Source organism: Armigeres subalbatus, chromosome 2 (genome assembly GCF_024139115.2).
Source record: "Armigeres subalbatus isolate Guangzhou_Male chromosome 2, GZ_Asu_2, whole genome shotgun sequence".
Taxonomy (NCBI): Eukaryota; Metazoa; Arthropoda; class Insecta; order Diptera; family Culicidae; genus Armigeres; species Armigeres subalbatus.
Window position 1 is genome coordinate 303,071,560 of NC_085140.1, and position 27,286 is coordinate 303,098,845.

The 27,286-nt window shown below is 39.4% G+C and overlaps 1 protein-coding gene across 6 annotated transcripts in view; it reads left to right on the forward strand.

Moving 5' to 3' along the window:
* The window catches only part of LOC134212516 (serine protease grass-like), a 43,177-nt gene extending 23,067 nt beyond the window's left edge, over window positions 1-20,110 (forward strand). For all 6 annotated transcript variants that reach the window (XM_062690470.1, XM_062690471.1, XM_062690469.1 and 3 more), the window contains exon 5: window positions 19,209-20,110. In XM_062690470.1, the coding sequence (XP_062546454.1) occupies window positions 19,209-19,621 (413 nt within the window). In that variant the 3' untranslated portion in view covers window positions 19,622-20,110. The remainder of the gene's footprint in view (window positions 1-19,208) is intronic.
* The last annotated feature ends 7,176 nt before the right edge of the window (window positions 20,111-27,286 follow it).

Sequence of the window (27,286 nt, forward strand, 5' to 3'; positions counted from 1 at the left end):
GCAATGCTATCCTGATGAACTTACGTTGCACACTCTCCATTCTTAAACTCCATGTTACCTGATAAGGCATCCAAACTAATACGGCATTTTCCAAAATTGGACGTACGAGAGAGCAATACAGAGCTTTCAAGCTTGAAGTCTTTTGAGATTTTTGAGATGAACCCCAATTGACGATTGGCCTTAGAGATCACATTAGACCGATGCAAGTTAAATGTAAGCTTGTGATCGAGCAGCACTCCCAAATCGCTGAATCTATCCGTTCTCTTCAAGGTAAAATCATTAATCGCATAATCATACAATACTGGCCTAGTGATTCGAAAGTAAGACATCACTATACACTTTGGAACGCTCACTGTCAGCTTATTTCTGGAACACCAATCGACGAATATGTCCAGCAAAGTTTGCAGACGAATACAATCCTCGATGGTTTGAACAACGAAGTACAATTTCAAATCATCAGCATAGGCAAGCTTACAGGCTGGACCAAGCAGTAGTAACACGTAGTTGAAAAACAGGAGAAAAAGAAGTGGTCCTAGGTTACTTCCTTGGGGCACACCCGAAGAGTTGGTGAAGCGTAAGGATGTGCAGGCATCAATCTTAACTCGTAGTATTCTTCATGACAGATATGAGTATAACCAATTTTAAAACCTATTAGAGACTCCAAGCTTCTTAAGCTTTGCAATCAAAATATCATGATTGATTGAGTCAAATGCAGCAGCGAGATCCGTGTAAATAACGTCCACTTGATATCCGGCTTCTAGCTGTTCAAAACAGGTCGTAGTGAAGTCTAGCAGATTTGTAGTTACAGAACGGCCAGGCATGAAACCATGTTGATCAGCATCGATGTAACACTTGACATGTTCAAGAATAAAAGCACTCGTGATCATCTCAAACAGCTTTGATGCAGCAGAAAGACTAGTTATACCTCGATAGTTTTTCACGTTCCGCTTATCACCTTTTTTATGTACCGGAACCATGAACGATTGTTTCCAAATTGCCGGAAAATTGGAGTCATTAAATGATTGGTTGAAAATTTTGGAAAGTGGCTCCGATAGTGCACCGATACAGCGGCAATAAACGGCAGAAGGAATACCGTCAGGGCCAGGCGAGAAGTTGCATTTTAGTTTTTTGGCAGCATTAGTAATCATAACTGGTGTTATGTGAAACGTGTCCAGGTCCAGCAGATTGCGTGGTACATCGAAAATGGCACAGTCCAGCTCACACGAAGCTACGAGCTCCGATGTAAAAACCGATGAGAAATGAGTTGCAAACAGTTCACACTTTTCCGCACAGGTTGATGATTCACCATTATCTAAGAAGACACTCGTAGGAATTGTAGAGATTTTTCTTTTAGAGTTCACATAGTTCCAAAAGCTGCGAGGATTTCGACGTAGATTTGTCTGGACTTGTAATACATATGACTTGTAGAGCGACGAATTCAGGTTTCGATATACATTACATGCAAGATGAAAGCTATGCTTGTTTTCAGGAGAACGGTGATGACGAAGCCTTCGTTGAAGGGCATTGCGCTTTTGTTTTAACTTTTTCAACAGTGCTGTGCTCCATGGAGGTGAACGGGCTGGTCGCCGGATCGGTACATGTGATTCCATCCAATTTTCCAAAACGGCACAAAATGTTTCAGCCATGTCATCAGAATTTAGCCCATCGAAAAGTGAGTTCCAGTCAATTTCGGAAAGAAAAACTGTCAGTGCATCAAAATCGATCTTCAGAAAATCTAGCGTCAATGTAATAGCATCATCTTGCTGCGGAATGCTATAATCAACAAGGGATGGCAGAGCGATCTCCAATGGCGGATGATGATTGTCAATCGGTAAGAGAGGCGTGGAACAACGAGTGACAACTGGAGCCAAATCAGAAGAGCAAAATGTCAAATCGAGTATGCGTCCTAGATGATTACGTTCTGTGTTCGTTTGACGAAGGTTTGAAAAATCCATGCCATCAATAAGCAACGCGCTAGCTGCCGTACAACTAACAGGGTTATCCAAACGAACTTCGTTGCTACATTGAATCCAGGATAATCCTGGTTGGTTGTAGTCACCACACACAAGCACGCAGTCCTTCTCGGTGCTCATGTTACATAACTCATGAACTGTATCGATATGCTTGCTCATTACGTGTACATGTACATCCTTGCTCTTATCGGGAGGAATGTAAATTGTACAGAGCAACAGTCGTTTGGAACCGAATACCACAGAGGCACAAACCTGCTCTAAAGCGTCGCCACTAGCGATGTCGATCCTCGAGCTGACGAAACGACGATGTACGGCGATAAGAACTCCTCCAAAGCTTGATTTAAAAAAAAAATTCCCCAAAAAGTTGCGTCGAGTTGATAGATGCGTTGAGTCCCGTCTCAATCAAGATAATGATGTCGTAGGTGCAGTCAAGAGTGTTACAAAAAATAGCGTCAATCTTGGTTCTCAGCCCTCGCACGTTTTGGAAGTACACCAACAAGTGACGATCTTCACAGGTTGTGTTCTGCAATGTAGGAACATCAGGTGACGAAATGTCAGAAGAAAATAGAGGATACTCGCCTTTGGTGGAAACCCTAGGGTTTCCACCATCCAAAAAATGACGCAGAGATGAGTTGTTAGAGATGGAGTCAACCCTAGAGTCTCCACCGTCCACAGTAGAAAGCATTAGGGGTTGATCGGAACAGCTTCGATTGGTTGAGAAATGTTGGTCAACAAGCCTCGGTTTTGACGTAGGACTTACGTCTTTCTTTACTATACTGGGTGTCATTTAGATTTTTGGAAATCGAGAGCGTTACGCTGGAAGGGAAGATTTTGAACGTCACTACCGCCTTTATCTTTCGATGGATTTTTATGATTTATATGTCAATCCACTCGGACACTCTCCAGCAATTTGCCTATTTCATTGAAACTTTAGGTTATTAACGATAAGCTATTGAAAACTTCAATTCTTGTCAAATCCAGTAAAAAATCCATATGTAACCAATCCCGTACATTCCTAACACGGACGTCAGAATGCGGTATGTCACGGGCCTTCGGGTCTATCGGAGGATTTTCTTTGTGTATAAAAGAAGCAGTGTCTGTCGTGTGCGAGTCATTACAATTTGTGACAGCAGCGCGTACTGACGTGCTTTTTGCTCCCGCATTTTTCGTTTCGTTCGTTCGTTCGCTGTGTTTACCTACACAGCGACAGCATGCAGTCACCAGCGGTAGTACTGCCGGTGGGCCTGCGAATATGCATGAAAGAAGTGGGCGCATTTTTTTCTCATTCTGTGCTTGATGATGGTCGGATGCAGTGGTGTCGGTTGCGATGGATGCAATGGCCCATCATATCGTTCGGAGTTCACCGCTAGATGCCGATGATGGCTGAGGCAGCGAGGGCAGCGGTGGTGGATGGAGAAGAATAAAATTAGAGAGATTTGCTCTGCTCATCCAGGTGATTGGTTTCATAATCCACATAATCCCGGGATGGGTACGAGTCATGCCATATGACTGACCATATGTTAAGTTGTGCTTGGTACTAAGCGACACGTACATTAAAACATAGTTATACTATAACAGTTCTGACTCCCCAGCAAAAAAAAACAACTACACTGATGAAAATAAAAATTTGATATAAATAATTACTTCTATTTATTTGGAGAAGGCATTAGCAATTAAAGATGCACATTCAGCAATAGAGTTAATATCCATTTTAGATTAGAAAATTTCGCTGTATTACATGTAAATGTTTTAAAAAAGTTCGCAAAAAATAATTTCCAAAAGAATATTTAAATAAACTTTATCTTATTCTTTGTTTTGCATTTTCTGAGAAATTGTATTATTAAACTTGACGTAGACTCGGAGTTTGGAATCCAAACATTAAATAATTTTTCGTTGACGTATTAGCAGTACCTCCTCTATTTTAGTAGGGTTACTGCTCCTTGACTTGTTTCTTGACTTATTGACTTGACTTATTTATTATTGTTGTGGTTTTTTTTTTAGCAGTAAGCACGCATGTTAGCGAAAAGAAGCGACGAATTTGTTGCTGTATTTCTTTGTTTTGAAAACGGGACAGTTCCCCTAAAATAGGACATTTTGCCGAAGTCTGAAAATTTTATAAATAGATTTTTAACCTTAAATACTATCATTAATAAAAAATCTACAAATGCCCTACATTTGCTTGAGTAAATAAGGGTCTAATAGTTATAAACAAAGCAATTCTTATTATGCATTTAATTATTAGTTTTATTTCCAGAGGATTTGAATAAACAAATTGCTAATAATTCTACACAGCATGGAAGTTGTCGTTTCCAATATCAATACCTATAATCAAACTCCATAGATCCAAAAGTTAGAAGTTTAATGTAAATACGTTACGTTTATACAAGTCCTACGTCTACTCGCGGTTATGTTGAAAACATTACCCATTGCTCGTTTTTTGATTGGTCGATGAATTCACGGAATAGTATTCCACTAGGCCATGTCGAAGCATCTAGGGCGAGATCCTTTATCGATGGGTCCAAGCCAACTTTGAAGGAAATAAATGACAGTTTGGCGATATCCACACCCATAGGCACCAAGCGCACAACGTCGGCGGGAACAGTAAGCTTCAAACAGCGGGATGCAATTTTTTTAATGTCTTCAGCAGTCACTAGTGGATGTAATCCAGACAGGTAGAGCCAAAACTTCGGAGGGGAGACCGCCGGTGTCAGACACGAAACAGACAAATCACTCAGGTCAATAGTATTTGTTCCACGATCAGACGGTATGGTAATCGGTAGGTTATCATTACCACGACTTCGCTTGACACCTAGACGCGGTCAGCTACTAGCTTCCTTAGGACGAGGAGCAGCATGACCAGCGGATGCGTATTGAGGAATGGATCCATTTTGTCGGTTAAAGCTTCCACCAACTTGAACAATTGCTGCACTTGATTTTGCAAGTCTGACGATGGGATGTTATCGTTGGGGGCATGAGTATCGGCGAAATACGATTTTACGCTTTTGCCATTCAATTTCTCCCTACAGCTAGTGCACACAAATATCGCTTTGCCTTGTGAAAACAAATCTTTGCTCGCTCTGCTAAGGTTGAAACCACAACACTGTGGGCCGATATGGAAATAGATATCGCAGAAGCCACAACACAACGGCTCGATTTCATTCACCTCCAACTGACATGCACCGCATTGTTTCGATTCCATCGTTGGTTGCTGGCACAAAGCAAAAGAAGTACGATATACTCAAACTGGATGAGCGATCCGGCCTCAAATAAGAATGCGATTTCGATGATTTTCAATCTCCAGCGAAAGAATATCACTTATATAGTAAACAAGCAATAACAGATTGAAATAAGCACGAACAATTCACTATAAATTATGACAATTTTTACGAACTGATTACAGACACATAAACAATGAAGTCGATGTAGCAAGTACGTTTTGAAGTAAGTAAGCAAGCAAGTAAGTTGAAGACTGATACTCATGTTTTACTTTTGAGATCCTTATCTAGAATGCTATCAGAAATCAAGAAGGGGGATGATCCTTGATTTCAGTCTTAGACAAAAATAACAAAAGCATGAGGATTACTACTCCCGGACACGCCCATCTTCACCGTAACTAGGGAGAGGAAGGAAGTGTTGATGTGGTACTTACTTAACGAGAGGCCACCGACTTAGCGACACCAACATAAGTACCACGGAGTTGGATAATGAGGAAGGTATTCGTTGGGACAGGATTTGCCTGTGGCTGGCAATGTAACCGTGGTAGATCTTATCCCATAACACACCACGTAAAGGTGTCTACCCAGCGTTACGGGTCAATCATTGTTTTGGACGACACGGGACACAAAGTCGGTCAAAAACATAATCCTTAGTTGATAATCAAACGCAATTCAAACGCCAAACCCCTCCCCCCTTCAATAACATTTTCTAGATATACTACTGATTAACCGGAAATGCTTTTTTAAGACATCTAATTTTATTACTGATGACAGAATTTTTGAAAATTGCCTTTCTTAGAATTTTGGAGGAATGCTCTACCCCAGGGCTGCCCAACGTACGGCCCGCGGGCCGGATGCGGCCCTTGGCTCCATTTTTTTGTGGCCCACGGCGTGTAAGAAAAAGTACCTCATAAACGGCCCGAAAGCTTTTCCATCTGGCTCAAGAAGCTCTTGTTCATTATTTATCAATAAATACTAGGTTATTACTATTTAAATGAATTAAATGTGGGGATGCACGGAGTCGAATAATGTAGCACGGGTCAATTTTGCTGTTGATGAGATTTTGGCAACATTCTCTTTTGCCGGTCAAATTCATAGCTTATAATTTTTGTTGTTGCTATTTTTGCTTCTCTGAGGCTTATCATTTTCTTTAGCCTCATATATGATGGCTTACCTTTCTTTTTTGCCATATTTTTCGCTTATCCATCTAGTCAGTTGGTGATTTTTCTTACCTATAAGGGAGCAACGACTGCGCCATTGTCGTAGGCTTACAAATCCTCGCTCTTCAATCAGCGGAAAATTTGTCTTCAACTCCGAAAATTGGAAAGCGTGCTTACGCTCCAAGAAAGGAACACTGAATGATCATCATTCATTTATCCATCAATGTAACCAAAAATACGAATGCTTTTTTCCGCACTTTATTCCCCACACGGATGAAACCTTTCCAGGGCGGAGAACTTGTTAGAGAATACATATCGGCTGTTGTTAACATGGTGTGCTCTAAAGAAAACCCTCCTTCAGTAGTATTAGTTTACGTCGTAAAGCACGGTGAAGAATTAGAGTTCTCACAGAAGACTTGGAAACTACATTGCGTGAAACGCCCCCTTCTTCTGAATCGGGAAGGGAAATAACACGGGCGTTGTGTCACTTAAAAATTAAAGCAATTTGTTGATCAGCCACAAAAGTCAATTTGTGATATTTCTCAGTAAAATTGTAAGTTTTTACCAAGAAAAGATCTATGTGCGAAAACGGTCAATATTCGTTATGTAGCGACGCTCGTTAATAAAAAAAGTAATGGGTTATGTTTTAAACTTAACCGCGAATAGACGTAGGACTTGAATAATCGTAACGTATTTACATTTAACTTTTGAAATAATGAGGTTTGATTGGTATAGGTTTTGTCAAAACTTCTAGAAATAAAACCAACATTTAAATTCATAATTAGAATCGCTTTATTTCTAACTATTAAACCCTTATAAACTCAAGCAAATGTGAGGAATTTATAGCTTCTAGAAATTATTTTTGCAATTTCCGATGGTAGTACCTGGTTTACAGTATTTGAGTGATAAAATGGCCTCCTTTTCCATACCAACGAAATAGGTGTTTTAATGACCATTATGCAACTCAAATGAGTTGCATAATAGTAGTTTGTGCAACAAGTTGCAAAAAGAAGATTTTTTCAGCACGAGTTGTACGTTTATCAAACGAGGCTTGCCGAGTTGGATAAATACTACGAGTGCTGAAAAATCGAGTTTTGCAACGAGTTGCACACGCTATTTTTTGCAATGACGAAAAATGGGCTTTCATGTGATAAATCAGTACCAAAATGGTACAATTGTATTTACCACATGATCAATCTTGCCAAATTGTCATGCTGCTGCAGAAAACAAACATATTCCATGTTATCGTGCCACATTGTATGCTCGACAGACCATAAACCGATAGATAAACCTGCTTTTAGAGAATTTGATGTCATGTCCATTCAATTATTACATTAATTATGTGACACAGAGAATACACTGTTTGAACACTCAACCAAGTAAATTGAGCTACATCTGGTCATATAACTATTGTTCTAATGCTGGTTCTTCATTATAGCACCCAAATGAGTGCTATAATGGATATTATGCAACCCATTTGAGTTGCACAATGTTCATTAAAGCACCGATTTCATTGATATGGAAAAGTAGGCCGTTTTATCACTCAAACGTCAACTGTAAACCAGGTATTATAAGCAGGAATTGCAAAAAATCCATTAAGGTAGACCGGGGCAAGTTGAAACGGTTTTTTCAAAGTTGAAATTCGAAGTGCTGTAAAAAAATCACCCTTTGGTATATTTTGAATCCGTTTGCGGTGTTTACTAGTTCGGGCCAAATATTATACATAAAAAATAAGCAACTTTAACAAACTTTTTGATATTTTTTTTTTTATATTTAAATTATTTTTTTACATGCATCGTTTCAACTTGCCCCGCGAATCGGGGCAAGTTGAAACACTGAGTTATATTCAGACGTAAGCTAATTTTGCCGTATTAATAACAAAATGTATGTACTCAGTGACACTCAAGAAGCACGTGGTTGTAAAGGTGACTATAAAACTGCCAGGATTTGCATAAGAGTCCCATGTAAGTTTTTGACGATTTTAATTTTCTTTCAGAAATTAGCTGAAAATTGTCTCCTGTTTAAGAAAATCTGCTGAAATAGTAGACTATGTTCTAGAAATTTGAAAACAAATCCCACTTTTGTTGTCTCGTCTTGATATTTACTCGCATAAAAATCAGATTCCAGATTTTGATAGGTACTCTTTTACACAAAAAAATAAACTTATGGTCCATTTAATTGTCCCACAGCAATAAATACGGATAAAGAATATTATGTCAATTTTTTGGAAAGATACCATTTTTTTTTCAATTTATAATTTTTTTTGTATTTCTCCATGTAAAACAAGTTTGATAAATTCAACTGCAAAATTACTCAAGTCGGCGAAAATGCGAATAAGGGCAGTGTACAACAAAGCCACAAGCGTAGTTTCAGAGACCAAATTCTGGAGAACGCTCTACGCTGAAAATTTATCAAATTGATTTCCTCCTACTGGTGACCACTCGGATTACTATTCAGGATGCTTTATTATTATGGTTCACTTGTATATTGCGCAGTTGATTAATTCGATTGTGGCTTCTTCACAAATGCACATTAACTAACCAGCCATCATATCTCTCATAAACCGGTTGGAGAAATAGGCAGCTGGGGAAGTTAAAGGAGGAGTTAACGAAATGTTTACATACTCTATGTTTTATTTTTCTGAGAGTCAGTACTCGTAGATTAAGAATCTGAAAACTGCAACTGAAACATGACCCCTTTTCATTCTAGTGGAGATTGTAAAAGGGTTGCATTCATGACGGAATGGGCGGAAATTTATTAAATTTATGTTCAGAAGTTTGCATATTTTTATAAATTTGTGTTTTTCGAATGTATTTGAATGTTTTGAGACCTGTTTCGTTGGCACGTGAAATAGTTGTTTTGGATTTTACAAAGGGCGAAAAATAAACAATGGCAGGGATTGCCTTTGAAAGCTGCAATCTTTCGGAAATGGCAGTCAGAAGGTGCGTTTAGGCACGTAGTTTGTTGAAAAAAATTATCAGAGCATTCGGTCTTTTCCTATCTGAATTACAGCTTCCGTTTCAACTTACCCCGCATTTCAACTTGCCCCGGTGTACCTTATAGCACTCATTTGGGTGCTATAATGAAAAACCAACATCAGAGTAGTAGTACATGACTTCTTCTTCTTCTTTTTATTGGGATATCATCCCAATACTGGGACAGAGCCGCCTCGCAGCTTAGTGTTCATTATGTACTTCCATAGTTATTAACCGCGAGGTTTCTAAGGCCAGCATGGTTTTGCTTTGTAGCCGTGCGTCTTACCGCACGGCTAAGGAGGTACATGACTACATTTTACTAAATTAGCTTAGGGCTTAGGTAAGTGTTCAAATAGTTCCAATAGCGTCGCGTAATAAATTAAATAGTTTGAATTTGCCAAATTAAAGTTCATCTATCGTTTCAAGGCTTGTTAAGCTATGCAAGGCAAGCCTCGTTGGATAAACGTACAACTCGTGCTGAAAAAATCATCTTTATGCAACTAGTTGTACAAACTACTATTAATGTTTCAGTTCCAAACTCTGAGTCCAGTTTAATAATATAACTTCTCAGAAAATGAGAACCAAAGTATAAAATAATGTTTATTAAAAATATTCTCTGGAAATTATTTTTTGCGGACTATTTTAAAACATTTACATGTTATACGGCAAATTTTCCTAATTAAAAATGGATACCAACATCATTGCTGAATGTGTATCATTTAATTGTCAATGCCTTCTGCGAATGAATGAAAATAATTATTTTTAATCAAATTTCTGTATTCAGTTGATCAGTATTGTAGTAGATTTTTTTGTTTTGCTAAGGAATCAAAACTGTTATGGTATAACCCTGTTTTAATGTACTTGTCGTTTAGTACCAACCACAACTTAACATATGATCAGTCATATGCCATAACTCATTCCCATCCCGGAACGATGTGGATTATTAAACCAATCACTTTCCCTGGGTTATTTTTATCATTCTTCATCCACCACCGATGCCCTCGCAGCGTCAGCCATCATCGGTGTCTAGCCGTGAGCTCCGAGCGATGCGATGGGCGATTGCATCGATCGTAACCAGTGTTGGGAAATGTACAGTAAAACACTGTGATTATGCGAATGTTTACATTTTATCCGATCAAATTTCACGCACCGCACAAACCGAAACAGTTTTCAAAAAAAAATGTACGCCTCATTGTGACATTTTTTTACCGATGAGGCAAACTGTTTGTATGTTCCTGCCTGCTGCTGCGTGAGAGTCGAGCCGTCGGTGCAGTCAGCAGATTTCTTGTTTCGGTTCGTGCGCAGCGCAAACAGAACAGATTCGAGTTTAATTGCCTGTGGCGCAAAGCCTAGAAAGAATGCTAGCCGTTGGTACTAATTCATTAGTTCTAGTCTCTAAAATGAGCAAGGAGTAGAGAAATAATCATTTACCACCAAAAACGGTCCGGTCATACGTCGTTAACAATAATTGTGGGGAGAGAAAATAAAAAAAATCATATGGTGACTGTCGTCTGCTTGGTTGCTGCGGCTGCCGTGTTTTTGTTTTTCTTTTACTTCGGGGCAGATTTAATGATAAAAAGAAATGTCAATCGTTCCCGTCCCTGATCGTAACCGACACCACTGCATCCGACAATCATCATGCATAGAATGGCAAAAAATGCGTCCTCTTCTTTCACGCACACTCGCAGACCCACCGGGAGCTCTCCTACTGGCGACTGCATGCTGTGTAGGTGCGAGAAAAAATGCGCAAGCATAAAGCACGTCAGTACGCGCTGCTGTCACAAACTGTAATGACTCGCACACTGCTTCTTTTATGCACAAATAAAATCTTGCCGATGGCACGTGGCAGTGCATTCTGATGTCCGTGTTAGGAATGCACGAGATTGATTATATATGAAATTTTTATTGGCCTTGACAAAAATTGAAATTTTCAATAGCTTATCGTTAACAATCTTGTGTTTCAATGAAGTTGGAAAATTGCTGGAGAGTGTCGGAGTCGATTGATGTATAAATCTTAAAAATCCATCGAAAGATAAAGGCGCTAGTAACGTTCGAAATCTTCCCTTTCAGCGTAACGCTCTCGATTTCCAAAAATCTAAATGACACCCAGTATAGTAAAGAAAGACGTAAGTCCTACGTCAAAATCAACTTTACCTACGCAAGGAAACTTAACCACCACTAATTTCAAATTATGTTGGTAGAAATGGAAGCAGAATACGGAGATTTTCTGAGTTAATGCGACGTTCGTAGGCTAACCCGTGGTTCCTTGCTTGAGAGATTTTATTCTCTTCGAAAGGAAATCACATTATTTTTACAAGATAAAGCAAAACCAACGCCCAAGCTGCTTGATCCTGAATGGATGAGCCTTCACAGTAGATGTCATCAAACACCTCAATGACTTAAACATAAGGCTTCAAATCAAGGATCAAGACGTCGAACTTTTATTATCCAAAATGCAAACTATTAAAACATAATTAAAACAATTTGGCGCAATTGCTTGTCGGAAACTGATACATTTCTCAGATTCTGGTAGAAAACAGTCGAAGCCTTTCAACAGATATTTTCAAGCTCTTTCGGTAATTTTTGAGAACACAGTTCCTCAACACCGTTTACTGATGTAAATAATGTACTTGGAATGTTTCAAATGGAGATAATTGACCTCCAATGCAGCAACGTGCTCGAATCCAAATTTCAGAAAGACACATCTTTCGTAAGACATTTTCTCTCTCCAGAAGTACACAACTGTTTATCAAGAATGAAAGCAGTAAAAAGTAATTGTTTGCTCGCAAAATTCGATCACTGATTGTGAAATCAATATGCGTCGAGTATTGGGAAGAAGCCAACAATTCCATGTCCTGTTACGTAAAAACAAAAACAAAATAAGCACATGAAAAGGTCGTTCAAACGCAATTAAATCGTGTTTAGTTTTTCTTTCAAACAATTTTAGCCATTTCTGTAAAACTTAATGCCATTTTGAAGAAAAAAAATGTATTTTACTTTGGTTATTTAAAAAGGGCCACCGTCTTCGACCAGAGGTCGCACAGACTGGACACTTAACACCTAGCATGAGACAACGGACAGGACATTTACACAAACACCTTGTAGAACCTTTTCGCTTTACGAAAAGCTTTCTCCTTACCGGGGCGGGAATCGAACCCACACTCCACAGCACATGCGGCTAGACGATTGACGTCGCTAACCGCATGGCCACGAAGCCCACAGGTTATTTTGAAAATGTATAAAAAATATGTACCGAATATTTTCTGGCCCGCCAGCAAGTGACCATTTTGAAAACCGGCCCGTGGCTTGAAAAGGTTGGGTAGGCCTGCTCTACCCACTCCAAGTATTCTGTAAAATTGCTTCATCAAGAATTCTGTGGACTTTCTTCTTCTTTATTTCTGAGAAAATCCTCCCTCAGGTAATTTGCAAAATTCCCCCTCAAAAAATTTTGGGAAGCTTATGTAACAAGAATACAGAGTTATTCATTCTCAAAGAATTCTGGCGAATTTCTTCCCATGAGTTCTGAGGATTCATCCCTTCAGAATGTATGGATATGTCTTCCTCCAAGGATTTAAGGAAACTACGGCTGTTTTCAAATTCTTAGAATAATCTTCCTCAGTAATTCTAAGAAATTCCTACTCCATGAATTCTGAGAAGCTGCTTTCCAAGCATTTTGCATTCTTCCATCTCCAGGAATTATCTGTGGACGTACCCTTGCAGGAATTATGGAAAATTCTTCCACCAAATAATCTTCAAAACTTCAGTCCAGCCTTCTTTTTTAACACAGGTTTTTCTTTAGCTCAAATTCTCAGGAAATCTCTAGATACTCTGGAGAAATTCTTTTCACAAATTCTGGGCAGTCGTTCTACAATTATTGTAGGATATTCTTTCTTAAGGATTTTTGTAGAATATCTCCTTCAGAAACTCTAGATAATCCCTCCTTCAAAAACTTCTTCTACAGAAACAATCGGGGGTACTTATTTAGACATGTTTCGGGAATTAACCCTCCAAAAGTTCATGGAAATTCCTTTCGCACGAATTTTGGGGAACCCCTCTTTCAGAAATCAGGAGGAATTCCTTCTTCCGGAATTTGGAGGAATCCCTCCTCTGAGGATTCTGGGGAATTGCTCACATAAGCTCAGCTATTCTAGATAACTTTCTTTGACAACTGACGATATCTAATCCCATGAATTATATATTTACTAGTTTATTATACAATTACTAGTAATTCTCTTCCCCTTATACCCTAGGGAATTATTTCGACAGAACTTGGGAAAAGTTCGTTCTACAAGAATTTCTGTGAAAATCTTACCCCAGGATTGTGGAGGAGTTGCTCCCAGATTTCTAACTCACTCGAAGAATTCCTTATATAGGAGTTTAAGGGTTTCCTTTATCCATAAGCTCTGAAAAAAAAATACATTTCCCAGAGTTTCTGAATGGGGAAACTCTTCCAAAATTTCTCTTGTTCTTCTTTGTTGGCATTACATCGGCATTACATCCTCATTTGAAAAGTTGCCGAATTGCAGCTTAGTGTTCATTAAACACTTCCACAGTTATTAATTACGAGGTTTCTAAGCCGATTCACCATTTTTTTTCATTCTTGTATCATAAAACTAACTTGATGATGCTCATATGCATAGCAAGTATCATAAAAAACCTACACCGTACTGTGAATTGAATCAAACCACTTTCAGCATGGCGTTACTTTGAGCCACCAGGCTAAAGAAGACACAATTCAGGATTTTTGCTAGTATTTTTACTACGAATTAGGGAGTGAGCGCTTGTAATGAACCCGGTGCGTAGAATGGACCTTCTGAATAAAAACCAAAATTTAACGCTGGAATCAACTATCTCCGGCGAACTTCTACCGAAAAATGTTGCTTCCCATATCAGGATAGTCGTTCCGTGCAATTGTTTTGGACTGGGATACGCTAACACGGTCCATTACTAGCACCCAAGGGGGGTTCACAATAGGCGCAAGGAACATGTGGTAATAAAACATGTAAATCAAATGGGGGATCATTATACGTACCAAAACAAGCTCAATGTTGCATATTAAGGACCTGGTGTGGCCATAATAGGCATTCCAGCTGCATCATTTTAACATGATGGTTGTAGAAGAAAAATTGAATGTTCTTGCGTAAATTTTCAGAAGATTTTTTTGGATGTTTCGAATGATTTTTCCAAATTTATGTAGGATCGATTGATGATATTTCCACTGCAAATAAACCATTGAAAAGGGCCAATTTTGCCCACTTTTTCCTAAAATACCCCAAAACATTGAATTAATCGACAAAAATGTAATGAATTGCATTGAGTTTTGTACGTGACATATCTCGAAATTAGCGTATTTTGAACGATTTAGTTAAAAAAAAGTTGCTGGGAAATAATTTCTCTCATTTAAAATTATATTTACTAATGCAAATCTATTTAAGATACGTGCAGACAGCATATTCTAATAGTTTCGTGATTAAAGATTTACGAAAGAATACATTTTGCCCGTTTTTCCCCAAAATACTCCAAAAAGTCGAATTAATCAGAGAGAGGTCTCAAATATTAATCAAGTGTTGATAGAATATTTGGTGAAATGGATCGCATTGAATTCTGTACGTGACATAACTCAAAATTACCCTATTTTACCTGATTCTCCACTAAACTCATGATTTAGTTAGAGAAAAGTTGCTGGAAAGCATATTCTCTCCTTTAAAATGATCTTAAACGATCGGAATCCCTTCCAATTCCAACTAACACTCCGAGTGTTAGCCATAGAAATTCCTTCCGAAGTTCCTCAAAGGAATTCCTCCGCAAGTTCCTCCAAAAATTTCTCCGGAAGTTTCTCCTGAAATTCCCCCTGAACTTTATCCAGAAATTCCTTAGTGAGTTTTGCCAGAATTTCCATCAAGAATTCTTGCGGAAGTTCTTCCAGATGTTCCTCAAAGAAATTCCTCTAGTAGTTCCTCTAAAAATTTCCTCCGGAAGTTCCTCAAAGGAATTCTATTTGAAGTATATTTGGGGAAAATCGAGCAAATTGTACCTTTTCGTAAACCTTCAATCACGAAACGAATGGAATATGCTGTTAAATATGCGAGAAATTACTTTCCAGCAGCATATTTAACTAAATCATAAGTGTAGGAGATAATCGGGAAAATAGGCTAATTTTGAGATATGTGACATACAAAACTCAATGCAATCTATTTTACCAATAATCTATCAACACTTGAGTAATACTTGAGCCCTCTCCAGGAGCGCCAAGTAAGACTTTCGTTGATTCATTCGATTTTTTGGAGTATTTTGAGGAAAAACGGGCAAATTGACCTCTTCGTAAATCTTCAATTACGAAACGAATAGAATATGCTGTCTACATATCTTGAATAGATTTGTACTGGCAAAGATCATTTTAAACGCGATAAATTACCTTCCAGCAACTTTTCTAACATAGTCCATGAGTTTAGGGGAGAATTGGACCAAATAGGCTAATTTTGAGATATGCCATGTGCGAAATTCAATGCAAGCCATTTCACCAATATTCTATCATCACTTGACTTATATTCCCTCCGGAAAGGGCAAATAAGATTTTCCGTTGATTGATTCGCTTTTATGGTGTATTTTGGGGAAAATTGGGCAAAATGGGCCTCTTCCAATGTTTTAGCTGCAGTGAAAATATCTCAAACCGATTCCTCGGATTTTTTACATAAGAATGGGTCTTTTCCAGACCTCTGAAATAGCGGCATCTGAATAAGTACCATTACGGGCCCATTTATTCCAACTGTACGTCGGTGAAAATACAATTTTCTGCAGCAACTCCGCCGATGTCGATGCAGCAATTGCTCTCTGCGACATCTTAAACGGAATGGCTCGCGCGTGCGGGTAAGCAACTCGTGTGGTCGTCATCGTGAACATCAGCACCATTCAACCAGCATTTTGTCACAATTCGAAACTTACAGATCTAAAATTACATTAAATCGCAAAATTAAACACTACTTTACCAATCTATTTTTATTTTTATACACCAAAATACCGTATTTATAGCATTAAGAAAATAAAGAAAAACATGTATATTGTATATGTACTAGTCTACGTTGGTTAACGAAATAAATAAACAAATAAAATTTGCTAGCCACATTGGACTATCGGTTGGCTGTTTCGCTACGATGGCGTCTGAAGTACCATAGATTGGCAATCATCAGTGGAAGCAGCCTCAAGCCACAGTTTACTTGCAAATCCAATATATTGAGTGGTTGCTGGTAATCATTCGAAAGCCGCGTCATTGTAAATTATTCGGTTCCTTTCAGGACCCCCATTCTTTACAAGAGAAGCGAAACAAATCTTGAGCAAAGACATATTTTATTCAAAGTGCAAATCATAATCGTTTGGCGATGGTAGAAAGTTGCCATCGTTAGCAGAATCACAGGCGCGAGCGCGAAACACGGGTATGTTTCTGCCCAGAGAAAAAATAGCCTTCGGATATGAGCCAGCCTAGGGCTGAAAGTCTCCTTAATAAAGATTAAAAAAACCCTGATGAATCCACCTAGCGGGGTTGGTGCCTTTCTCGTGCAAAAAAAACGAGCAAAGGGTAATGTTTTCAACATAACCGCGAGTAGACGTAGGACTAAACATAACGTATTTACATTTAACTTCTAACTTTTGAATCTACACCCAAAAAACAAATCTGACAATTATTGTATAAAATCTGGGCATATACAATTCTGTAAGCTTTTTATACAAATATTGTTTTAAAATAATACAAATCTGTATTATTTTAATACAATAATTGTATTAAAATCTTCCGAAATTATATATGCCCATGTATGTATTCTTTTTGCTAACATGCGTGCTTACTGCTAAAAAAAATCACTACAATAAGAAACAAGTCAAGTAACAGTAACCCTACTAAAATAGAGGAGGTACTGCTAATACGTCAACGAAAAATTATTTAATGTTTGGATTCCAAACTCCGAGTCTACGTCAAGTTTAATAATACAATTTCTCAGAAAATGCAAAACAAAGAATAAGTTAAAGTTTATTTAAATATTCTTTTGGAAATTATTTTTTAATGATATGGAAATGCTTATATCATCTTCCAAACTTGGACGTACATGTTCATGATAGCATTAGAGGCGAAAGTATAGAATTGATAGTTCCGTTAGGATACGGCAGGTATGAAGAATGTTTTTATAGAAGTCGATTTGAAAGCGAGCGGAGGGCAATATTGGTGATGGCATCTATCGCACGACCTTCCTTCTGCCAAAATCCCGTATGAAGGGGGAGGGAAGAATATCAGTGTGGAAGCTTTGCGAACTTTTTTAAAACATTTACATGTAATACAGCGAAATTTTCTAATCTAAAATGGATATTAACACTATTGCTGATTGTGCATCTTTAATTGCTAATGCCTTCTGCAAATAAATGGAAGTAATTATTTTAATCAAATTTTTATTTTCATCATTGTAGTTGATTTTTTTTGCTGGGGAGTCAGAACTGTTATAGTATAACTATGTTTTAATGTACGTGTCGTTTAGTACCAAGCACAACTTAACATATGGTCAGTCATGACTCGTACCCATCCCGGGATTATGTGGGTTATGAAACCAATCACCTGGATAAGCAGACCAAATCTCTCTAATTTTATTCTTCTTCATCCACCACCGCTGCCCTCGCTGCCTCAGCCATCATCGGCCTCTAGCCGTGAACTCCGAGCGATACGATGGGCGATTACATCCATCGCAACCGACACCAGCAAGCACAGAATGACAAAAAAATGCGCCCACTTCTTTCATGCATATTCGCAGGCCCACCGGCAGTACTACCGCTGGTGACTGCATGCTGTCGCTGTGTAGGTAAACACAGCGAACGAACGAACGAAACGAAAAATGCGCGAGCAAAAAGCACGTCAGCACGCGCTGCTGTCCCAAATTGTAATGACTTGCACACGACAGACACTGCTTCTTTTATACACAAATAAAATCTCCGGATAGACCCGAAGGCCGTGACATACCGCATTCTGATGTCCGTATTAGGAATGCACGGGATTGGTTACATATGGATTTTTTACTGGATTCGACAAGAATTGAAATTTCCATTTCCAATTTCCATTCCACGATAAACTGTTAATAACCTTAAGTTTCAATGAAATAGGCAAATTGCTGGAGAGTGTCCGAGTCGATTGATATATAAATCATAAAAATCCATCGAAAGATAAAGGCGCTAGTGACGTTCAAAATCTTCCTTTCCAGCGTAACGCTCTCGATCTCCAAAAATCTAAATGACACCCAGTATAGTAAAGAAAGGCGTAAGTCCTACGTCAAAACACCAACAATATGAGTGAGTGCTTTTTAGCGTGTTTTGCGCATAGAAAATAGTATTTTGGCCATAACTTCTGATCCCATAGTCCAATCTGGCCAATAGCAAACAATGGGACAGGATTCTCAGTCGAATGGAATTTGTTGCGAGTAATTCGGCCAATGCTAAGTTCCAAAAAGTGTGTCTACAAAATTTTGTACACATACACACACATATACATACATACACACAAACAGACATCACCTCAATTCGTCGAGCTGAGTCGATTGGTATATAACACTATGGGTCTCCGAGCCTTCTATCGAAAGTTTGATTTTGGAGTGATCATATAGCCTTTACGTATACTTAGTATACGAGAAAGACAAAAAGAAAACATAGCGTTGGGCCAAATGGCCAGTAACTTACATCATTCTGATGTCCATGTTGGGAAGGTTTGAACGGGATTGGTTGGCTCTGTAATTTTCGCTTTCGGGAATGACAAGAATTTAAATTTCTAATAGTTTATCGTAAACAATCGAAAGTATCAATAAAATTCACAAATGCTAAAATTGACCGAAGTCCAAAATCCAATCCTTTAATTCACAGATGTTCGAACGATATGCCTCCCCAACCGGGACATCAAACAGCGTGCCGTTGTTCCATCGTTCCTCATAGTTTCCGGCTGGGGTCTGACCGACAAGCAAGAGTCCTTCGATGTTCTGCGATATGCGCGTGTACCACCCGTTCCGCTGCAGGAATGCGCTCCGAAAGTACAAAACCTCATCGCAGCGGTCCGGTTAGGTGACAGCCACATATGTGCCGGAGGAGTGGACGAGGTGGACAACTGTGCCGGCGACTCGGGAGGCCCACTGCAGTACATATCGAACACGACGTCCAAATATATCCAGTACGGGATTGTTTCGTTCGGGACCAAAACCTGCGGGAACGTTAGCGAGCCCGGCGTGTACACAAAAGTTGAACACTTTATCAGTTGGATTCTTAACGAAGTGGGTGAATAAATGCGTTTACTAGAAACAATCGGTCAGGAAGGTATAGTGCGAAAACTCGCTGGGCTACTAAAAAAATCTCTTTGAGAATAAAATCCGATTCGTTAATCATTTAATTTATCCTGCAATCACAAAGAATAGCGCCAATGATTTACAATGGTAAAATAAAATAATCAACCTGGTTTAAAATTTAAAAATAAGGTGGCTCGTCTCGAGAAAACAGATTAACATTTTATTCTTGTAATAATTAGAGGCATGAAAAATATAAGTGCTTCTGGGATTCTGACTCTAAAAATCAAGGGAGGTGATTTAATAAAAAAAAACTATCTCGAAGGTCGAATGAAACAAAATGCATAGGTACGTAAAAAAATCTCTCACAACAATTGTAAATAGAATCGCCGCATGAAAATAACATTATAAAATATACAACTTTTATTAAATTTGTTTGTATCTCATTCAAAAATATTTATAAATACATCAGTGAATAAACATGGGAACGAACTAAACAAATTTCCTTCTTTCTTTGTATTGTAAGTTTTGTTCAACATAACTGTGAATCAAAAAGTAAGTAGGTATGCGTCATATCACGAATAACTGTTTTATGTAGAGATAAACAAAACAGTTCATTGTAATTCGCCTCAATGAATAATTAATTCGAAAGTGCATCATCCTGCTTCAACCCATCTAAGCAAGGCAACAAACGAGGTTTACACTTAGTATGCAATCCGAATACTTGATTTCGAGTCATCAAGATTTGCACTTATCAGTCTCATCAGTTTCGCCAGAAAACCATGTTTGTACATTATCTGCCACTGCTCTTTTCTTTTCACTGAATGCTACTTTGGAATTAATGAACAGATGGTGAGTATGCAAGATGAACTCCCGGTATTTATCAAGGATCATCCGTTGGCTCTCACAAAAGGATGATCGGCGCTGCCTGGTATTCGCCGATGAAGCCTCGAGCAATCTCAGCCTAATAAACAGAATACGCGACAGAATTTCGCACGTAGAGTTCAGATGGGTGATTCCTCTGTAATTGGCACTCTATAGAATATATAGAATAATAAAAATAATATGCATCCCAAGTAACGTTTTAAGATTTATAACGCTCTTGAAGACCATAATTTACTCTATAAGAGTGTTATAAAACCAGTATAAAACCTGTAAGTAACGGCTAGCTCAGGGCTACTCTTTGGTTCAGAGCCGGCTTTCACGTACTTGGAGGACTCCAGATATGCAAAGTGGACATCGACACATCAAAGGACAATCGCATAGAGACGGACTTGCATGCATACCTAAGGCTCATAGTCTGATAAATAATAAGAAATTTGAGATTTTCATTTTACCTTTGTTTTTATTCAACGTGCATAGGAAGGGTAGGGGGGGGGGGCGAGGGGGAATAAAGGGAACGATGCGGCCGATCAGCTACTGTTGGGGCCCTTTAACATGCGACGGGGAACGAGATTGAGAGCATTGACATACCTGGATCTTCGGGCAATGTACCGATCGAAGAGGTACGTGCTCACGGTAGGGGGAAATCACATCGGTATTGCAGTCGTTGACGAGCGGGGGCGAACCCAGCCGGGCCTCGCCAAGATGCCACCTCCTTGTCGACCGATTCCCCGCACCTAGACCGTGTATAGCCACCCGAAATGACGTGGGGGACTCGGGTAACTATCTGCACACTCACTTCCGAAACATCGGGGGTTGGATAAGGCTCCGACGACGCTTTCAGGTAACTTGCTGCTGTCTTCCCTGGAGCAATGCCACTAGCTTCTAACACACGCGGAACAGGTGTCTTACACGTGGGTATATGGCTCTGGAACACTGGGGTCACTGGTTGGTGGCGCAAACACGGCTCACCGATTCTCTGGACCAACCAGAAGGCTTCTGTTGGGTCGGGAGGGAATATAACTTCTTCCGAACTATCTGTACGAATCCTTTAGATTCCGATTTCCCAAATACTTAGGACCACTACTCCGTTTCCACGACACACGTTGTCTCCTTTAATCAAATCGCGGCGTTAAAAACCAAACCGTCTGACTTGCTTCGTGGTTCTTCTCCAACTCCTCGTTCATCGGTTATCGTCCAACCTTTCTGCCCATTAGCTCTCATCTCTCTTTCGTTCTCTCTCGCATTCCCCTGACCGTCGACTCCCGATGATTCCGGAAATGGGTAAACGTTCCCATTCCAATCCGTTGGGGATGCTAGCCGTGCTCCCGTACACTCAGCAACCGAATTAGTAACTAGTTAGAATAGGTTTAGTATTATTTTTTGTAATGACCCCTAAAAAAACTACACAAGCGCGTTTTACGTTTTTTTTAGTTGTGTCTAATTAAACTTCATGCTTAGTTTTACAAATTCAATCAGTTAGTAGGTTAGTACATATGTGTTAAACAAAATTTAACAATTTTTCATATATAAAAGCAAAATCGAATATAATTCAAATGTTTTTTTTTATTTTTTATTTTAATGAAATTGGAGCCTTCCTAAAGACTAATTACGACTTGAATTTCAGGGTTAGTAAACAAAATCTAGCTTTCTAATTAAGGTTAATATTTTATTGGGAAAAAACACACATATCAGCCTTTAGGTGATTGTTCAAGGTCAATGACCGGTAACAAACCAAAATGTTACTAGGGATAATATAGAATATCATCATATACTCCATAGCCTCTAGTGGCCGTGTGGTAAAATGCTCGGCTACAAAGCCATACTGAATGTTGCTATGTTCGATTCAAGAAAATTTTCGGGTTGGAAGTTTTCTCGACTTCCCTGGGCATACAAAACCATACTGAATGTGGCTATGTTCGATTCAAGAAAATTTTCGGGTTGGAAGTTTTCTCGACTTCCCTGGGCATTAAAGTAGGGGAAGTAATTCGGTTGTGGGCAACCCCACGTATCTTTTGACAGAACGCAGTTACTGTCATTCTGACATCTGTAATTTATGTGCTATCAAAATTCAAAACACGATGTTTTATGCAGAATACCAAACTAGATAGACATCTCTGCTTTGAACTATAAACAAATCAATTTTTTTCTACATGAGAATCAACAAGAAAGTTTTGTTTGGCCTTTTCTAAAGTGTCACATTCGCTTTTCTTAATGATTAACCGGGGTGCCCACAACCGAACCACAAAACTGAAATGTCCAAAAATGCCGAATTTGCGAAATTGTCAATCAAATGTTTCAAATCGACGAAATCAAACTAATTTCTTCCCTAGTAGTATCAGATATTAGAACGTCGGCTCAGGAGGTACGTTCCCCTCAATTTGAGGGATTTGTGCCATCGCCTTAACTGGCCTTTCTCATCATTTACCTGACGGAAAAGGAAGTGAAAAGGTGAAAGGAAGAGGAAGTGAAGTTGGAAAGGAGAATGGAACAGTTCTGGAGAAGGAGGATACAATAAATAATACATACAAACAATGCATTTTGTAAAACACAATGAAGTGCGAAGTATAAAATATACTGGATAAGTCACACAATGCAAATGCACATGATATACCATTAATAGGAAAGCCAATTATGTAGACTCACACGCATTAAGCTAGGGACTTGAGAGAGGTGTCACAAAAATTGAGGATGTAAAAATGGACGAACGTCAAAGACGAAACACAGAGTGCACTGTGAAAAACGCATAATGCGAATCCACCAAGGAATTGCTCGACAGGCAAATGATTGCGGATTTTGAGCGTTTGTAATAAGTTTACCTGACGAATCTGGGATCCTATTGAAATTTCTTGTCATCAATTTTGCACGGGAATTCAAAACTTTTTTTCGTGAAGGGCATTCCCAGAAGTTGGATTTATGATTGCCCCCATAATTGGCACATTTAAATTTATTGGAATCTTCTGTCACAGGACAGGCGTCCTTGGTGTGAGAGGTTCCACCACAAATCATGCATTTAGCATCTATGTGGCAATGTTTAGTTCCGTGACCCCACTTTTGGCACTAACGGCATTGAGTGGAATTTTGAAGATTCCCTTCAGGCCTGCGGAAATGTTCCCATGTAGCACGGACGTGGGATTTAATACAGGCCTTTCCAACATTTCATATTATTTAGTTCACTTTTGTTAAAGTGAACTAAATGAAATTCTTAAGAAATATCCCTTTGGAAAGTACCAGAGCAAGATTTCTTTTTCATCTTAATTACTTGAACTGGTGGAAACCCAAGTAATTGAGAAATTTAAATTTTTATCTTATCCAGTGATTTATCGTTACTGGGGAGACCTTTCAAGACGACTTTGAACAATCGTTCAGTTTTTTCGTCCTACGTGAAGAATTTATGCCGCTTCTCAGTTAAATACTGAAGAAGACGTTTGCGATCGTCAAAGGATCCCGGAAAAAACTCGGCAGTCACCCTTCCTGGAAATCTGAATTGAAACCTTGATCCCCTGAAGGTTCCTCGTTTGTCGGGTGAAGATCACTGCGTCCAGATTTTAGGACTATTGTGATATACCCTTTTACTGTGAAATACGCAAGTTATCTCAGTAACATGTTTGTCACTGAGATACCTTGGTATCGACTGAACTCAAGACCATCTATTATTGATGAATAGAGATCCTGAGTTACAGTATGTGACTCCCCCATTCTGGCGAGACTAGCTTTATGAAGCCAACCACGTCCTTGGGGGATAAGATCCATATGTCAGCAGGCCCTAAAAAGGGCTTGCTGAGAACTTTGAACCTACGTTGGGTGAGTGCACTGCAATAGCACAGGATGTGTTCTGATGTTTCTCTCTCCTCGTCACAGAAGCGGCAATTTGAGGTTTGATTGCTCCGATCTTTGTAGATGGTATCTGCAGGGGCAGTGTCCAGTTATTAGACCGGTGTAGATGTTGAGATCCCTTTGTTGAGACCTAATAGTTGTTGGGTTTTCTTGTTAATCGTTACGAGCCTTTTGGATTGGCTCGTATGGGGAAGTGCATTCCAGTTTGATGTGATTTGACTGACCATATATTTGTTCAGTTCCATTTTTACAGAGCAGTCTGAGATCCCGCAGAAGGGCTCAGGGCCAATGAACCTTTCATTAGATCCATTCCTGGCTAGCTCATCAGCAATCTCGTTTCCCTCTAGACCCGTATGTCCTGGGATCCAATATAGGTAGACTCGATTGCGTATGGATAAGTTTTTCAAAGCCAGAATGCATTCCCACACTAGCTTTGAGTTACAAGTGTAGTTATTAAGCGACTTAAGTGCCACTTGGCTGTCAGAGAAAATACATATTTTTGCAAATCTATACTTTCTCCTCAGGCATAATAACACGCATTCTAATATTGCATATATTTCCGCCTGAAATACTGTGGGCCACTGTCCTAAGTGGACAGAAATTTTTTTTGTAGGGCCATAGATTCCGGATCCTGTCAGATTATTCATTTTCGAACTATCTGTGAAGAAATTTATAGAGCCTGTTGAACGTTGGTCCACTTCCTTCCCACTCCTGGCGGGAAGGAATGAACACATCGTAAGGTAAGTCATAATTGACTACCGTTTCCATCCAGTCACTACAAATTCCTATTGCGGGATTTATGACAAATTCATTTAATATGCTGAGGTGACCCGTAAGGTCTCCCGACAGCAGTGTTTTTGTTCTCTTTAACCTTAGAGCACTTTTTCCGCTTCCAGCTTTATGAATTGATCTAACCGGGGCAGGTGAAGCATTGCGTCTAGGGCCAAAGTGGGTGTACTACGAACTGCACCAGTGATGGCTATGCAAGCGGTGCGTTGGATTTTGTTGAGCTTAGCCCTTGCAGCAGCCTCATTAGTTTTAGGCCACCAGACAAGGGAAGCGTAAGTTGTCCTGGGACGGACAATGGTTTTATATATCCACATGATCATACTTGGTTTTAGGCCCCATCTTTTACCAAGGGTTTTTTGAACAAACCCAAAGTGTATTGAGACCTTTCTGCACAACTGATTGGAGATGAGAGTTCCAATTAAGCTTTGCGTCGAGTATGACACCTAGATATTTTACTTCACTTGAATAAACTAATTGTGTTTGATTCAAGAAAAGGGGTTTCAGTTGTACCTTTCTCCGTTTGGTGAAAGGGATAATGAAAGTTTTTGTAGGATTTATGCCTAGTTGATACTTTTGACACCAGGAAAAAGTGTGATTTAGGGCAGATTGCATTCTTTCCACGATAACACTTTCGAATTTGCCTCGTACAATAATGACAACGTCATCAGCATATCCAACCACTTCGAAGCCTCTTCTCTCTAAGCTGTCTAGAAGCTCATCCACCACCAGTGACCACAACAAAGGAGAAAGCACTCCGCCTTGCGGAGACCCCTTGTTGCTTTAACAGTGATGTATGAACCGCTAAGCTCAGAGGAGATTTTCCGATTAGCTAGCATAGCATGTACCCAGGTAACAATGCATGGGTCGAATTTTCTCCTCAACATTGCTGACCCTATAGACGAATAAGAAGCGTTATCGAATGCGCCCTCAATATCAAGAAATGCTACAAGAGCAATTTCTTTTGCATTAAGTGTTTTTTCGATTTTTGAACTACCGTATGTAGTGCCGAGATCGTAGATTTTCCACTTAGATAAGCGAATTGGTTTTTTGACAAAGGCATTGCTTTCATAAATTTGTGATTTATGTACTCGCATAGTACCTTTTCCATAATTTTGAGCATTACAGAGGATAAACTTATCGGCCTGAATGCTTTGGGGTTGGTTTTATCTCTCTTGCCTGCCTTCGGAATGAAGACAGCCCGGATTTGACGCCAATCGTTAGGTATGTGCCCCAAAATCAGACTCGCCTTAAAATCTCAACCAAGGGTGGAACCAGTGTTTTCTCCTCTTTTGGATCAACGCTGGAAATATTCCATCCATGCCAGGAGACTTAAATGGCTCGAAAGATCTCACAGCCCTCTCAACCCCTGGCCCGTGTGAAAGCTTCCTTTGCAACCTTTATTGCGTTTTCTTTAGATCCAGAAACCCATGCTTGGATCTCTTGTGGATCTGAGACAGCAATTCCAGTGCATTGGTAGCCGATGCTCGACTCAGGGATTGAATCAGGGACGTGGATCTTTAACAATTCGCTCAGTGTATCGCTAGGCTCTACAGTGAGCGAACCATCCGTCTTTCGGAGGCTACCCACACCATTGGAGTGGTCTTTGAAAGAGTTTTTGGAGTCTGGCCACTACGGGTGTATTCTCTATGCTTTCACACATTAGAATCCACGATTTCCGTTTGGCTGACCTTATTTCTTTGTTGTAGTTCGTCAGGGCCTTTCTGTATAGGCTCCAATCGCCGGTTCGCTTAGCACGATTGAACTCCCTACGCGCAGTTTTCCTAAGCTTCTCAAGAGTTTTATTCCACCATGGAACGTCTCTACTCGAACTAGTTGATTTAGTTGGACAGCTCTCTTGGTAGGCGTTAAGGATTTTGTTTTTAATGGATTTGGACGCATCTTCCAATTGTGTTATGGACTTGATGTGACTTTCTATGATGTACTCTTCGGATCGTAGGATAGCTGAGTAGGATTCCCAATCAGTTTTCTTAGGATCTTTAAACGTTTTTTCCATCGTTAGACCCCTTCCCATTCGAAGATGATGTGTTTATGGTCTGACATTGATATTTCTTCAGAAACATGCCAGTTTTTATTTTATCAGAGATAGACCGACTACATAGAGTCAAGTCCAAAACTTCCTGACGAATGGAGTTTTCAAAC